Raw genomic sequence first — 2,687 nt, 5'->3', positions numbered from 1 at the left:
CCCCCCCCCCCCCCCCTAAACTCAAGCAAGCCACTGTGTGTGTATATACATATACAGTAAAAAAAAAACAATCATGAGTTACTGTATGAAAAATGCACACTGTTTACTTTCACTTTGAACAAAGAGAGATGCATTCCTCCTCTTAATGCCCCAAGCTGAGCTGAACATGAAGGACTACATTCATACACACTTCTTGGTAAAAACACAGAGTACAAAAATCTGTCTCTCATAACTCAGGAGACATTAAACTTCTCGCTGCTCGCTCTTCTTCAAAACCAGTAAGTAGAAAACTGATTTCATGGTTCCCAGTTTTTTTTTATTGTGTCCATCACCTGTGGGATATTTCTTGTTATTTAGACTGACAAACATGTTAATTTACTCTCAGATTAGAAAATGAGTCAAACTTATTTTATATTTGGTCCTTTACTGAACTATTATTAGAAAACTTCCTCCAGGATTTGATCTTCAGACATATCGGGATCTTCAGTTGATAAATGACAGGACAACGTGTTGTTTTAACCCTTGTGTTGTCTTCCCATCAACTATGAAAAAACAAGTTTTTTTTCAACATTATTATCAGTTTTTCTGAAATCGTCACTTTTTCAATGTTGCGGGTGCTTTTTTTGATGTTATTGCTGATGTTTGATGTTACGTTTTTTTAGTTTTTTTGTTGACATTTTCAGCGCTTATTGTGACGTCCCATTTTGTGTGCCAAAAATAATTAAATACTGAAAACGGGTCAAATTCGACCCAGTGACGACATGAGGGTTACATTTTGTTTTAGGCTTTTTTCTCCATGATCAGTTCAATTATCACCAGTGTCAAGTTCGTTCAACAGGAGGACTTGTTGCCCTTTAAGTCTTCAAAGCTCCAATAACAAACATAATTCAAATAGTTATTATGTAAATAAATGAGTTTCTCCCCATGAAATAATCCCTCAAAAATACTTCACTGTAAATGTATTATTAACAATGACACAGCCATCAGAGAGGAACCACCACCAGTAGTTTCTGACTGCTGTGTCCTGTGTTGCACGGCCAGTCCGTCTCAGAGACAGCCAGAGGTGGACATGTTGTGGGGACAACACAGGCCGGTGTCATGATGCACGCTCCCTGTGGTTTTTACTGGACATATGATGCACATGTCTTGTGTCTGTTGGTTTGTTGTGGGTCAGACTGGTTAAAAGAAGAAAAGAAATAGAAAATGGAAGGAGATGTTTGGGTTGTTTTCTATCTCTTTAAATTAAAACCCTTAAGGCGACCCCATGCTGGCTCTTCTACCTCTGGTTCTTCACATAGTTAATAGCATACGTTGTGATATGTGGGCTACTGTAGAACCACGGTAATCTGGATTTTGTAATACTGAAACATTTGGATCTGGATTCGATTCAATTTTCTGTTGAAAAAAGGGCACAAAGGTGACATGGGATATAACATAGTTTATAAATCAATTAATGGTTTGGGACCAAAATACATTTCTGATCTGCCACTACACTATGACACCCCCCCCCCCCAAGACATCTCAGGTCATCTGGTACAGGTCTGCTTTCTGTCCCCAGAGTCAGAACTAAACAGGGGGAAGCAGCGTTCAGTTTCTATGCTCCTCAGATCTGGAACAAACTCCCAGAAACCTGCAGGTCCGCTGCTACTCTGTTCTGTTAAATCAAGGCTGAAGACATTTGTTTTCGATGTTGCCTTTCTTTAAATGACTGTTCATTTCTTTAATGTTTAATTTCTTATACTGCACTGTAACTTTTGTCCTTTTATGTGTCTTAAAGTTTTTATTTTTTTAACTGTTTTTGAACTGATTTAGTGTAAAGTACTCTGAATTGCCCTGTTGTTGAAATGTGCTCTACAAATAAAGCCGCCTTGCCTACATACATACATGTGATCAATTGTGTTTAAATTTCCAGCTAAGTCTGTGTCAGCGTGTTGGGAATGTGTTGCTGACTGACATGCAGTCAGAAAGTTGTTCAGCGGGAAGTTTGCAGAAAACTTCATCCTAACTTGCTCGTCCTCGTTCCTGCACGTTGGGAGGAGTTTTGTGGTTACACAGCTGGCAAACATCTGCAAACACACGTGAACAGGTAGGATGTTATTTTCAAAAAGTTTCTCATTTTGTGATGTTGCAGCTTCATGATGAAACCTTTAAATTCAGTTTTCTCTCATCAATGAAACAACAAAACAGTCGGTGTAGTAACAGCTGAGTATCACCAGACTGTATATGTCCTCCCTCTGTCCTGTAATAAGTACCACAGAGGAAGAAGTATCACCAGACTGTATATGTCCTCTCTCTGTCCTGTAATAAGTACCACAGAGGAAGAAGTATCACCAGACTGTATATGTCCTCTCTCTGTCCTGTAATAAGTACCACAGAGGAAGAAGTACCACCAGACTGTATATGTCCTCTCTCTGTCCTGTAATAAGTACCACAGAGGAAGAAGTACCACCAGACTGTATATGTCCTCTCTCTGTCTTCTATTTAAATGGTCTTTGCTGACTGTTATAGGTTTTCATTTTTAAATCTACTTTTCCTTTGTAAAGATTCACATTCACAGGGATTCAACTGATAATTCAACCGTTTACAGAAGCTGGTGATAACCTTTATAATCTTCACCTCTGTCTCCTCTCACAGGGAGAAGATGGTCTGCAGCATCCTGCTGCTCATCATCCTGACCTCCTGTGTCT

The 2,687-nt window shown here is 39.2% G+C and overlaps 1 protein-coding gene across 2 annotated transcripts in view; it reads left to right on the top strand.

The window, feature by feature from the left end:
* The first annotated feature begins 204 nt into the window (after positions 1–204).
* LOC117962052 overlaps positions 205–2,687 on the top strand; it is a 68,168-nt gene continuing 65,685 nt past the window's right edge. The window contains exons 1-3 of one of the 2 annotated variants that reach the window (XM_034901094.1): positions 205–278; positions 1,913–2,086; positions 2,635–2,687. In XM_034901094.1, coding sequence (XP_034756985.1) covers positions 2,642–2,687 — 46 coding nt within the window. In that variant the 5' untranslated portion in view covers positions 205–278; positions 1,913–2,086; positions 2,635–2,641. The remainder of the gene's footprint in view (positions 279–1,912; positions 2,087–2,634) is intronic. The other variant, XM_034901096.1, reaches the window with a different exon arrangement.

The sequence above is a fragment of the Etheostoma cragini genome, chromosome 19 (genome assembly GCF_013103735.1).
Source record: "Etheostoma cragini isolate CJK2018 chromosome 19, CSU_Ecrag_1.0, whole genome shotgun sequence".
NCBI classification, from domain to species: Eukaryota; Metazoa; Chordata; class Actinopteri; order Perciformes; family Percidae; genus Etheostoma; species Etheostoma cragini.
This window is presented reverse-complemented; position numbering and strand designations above follow the sequence as displayed.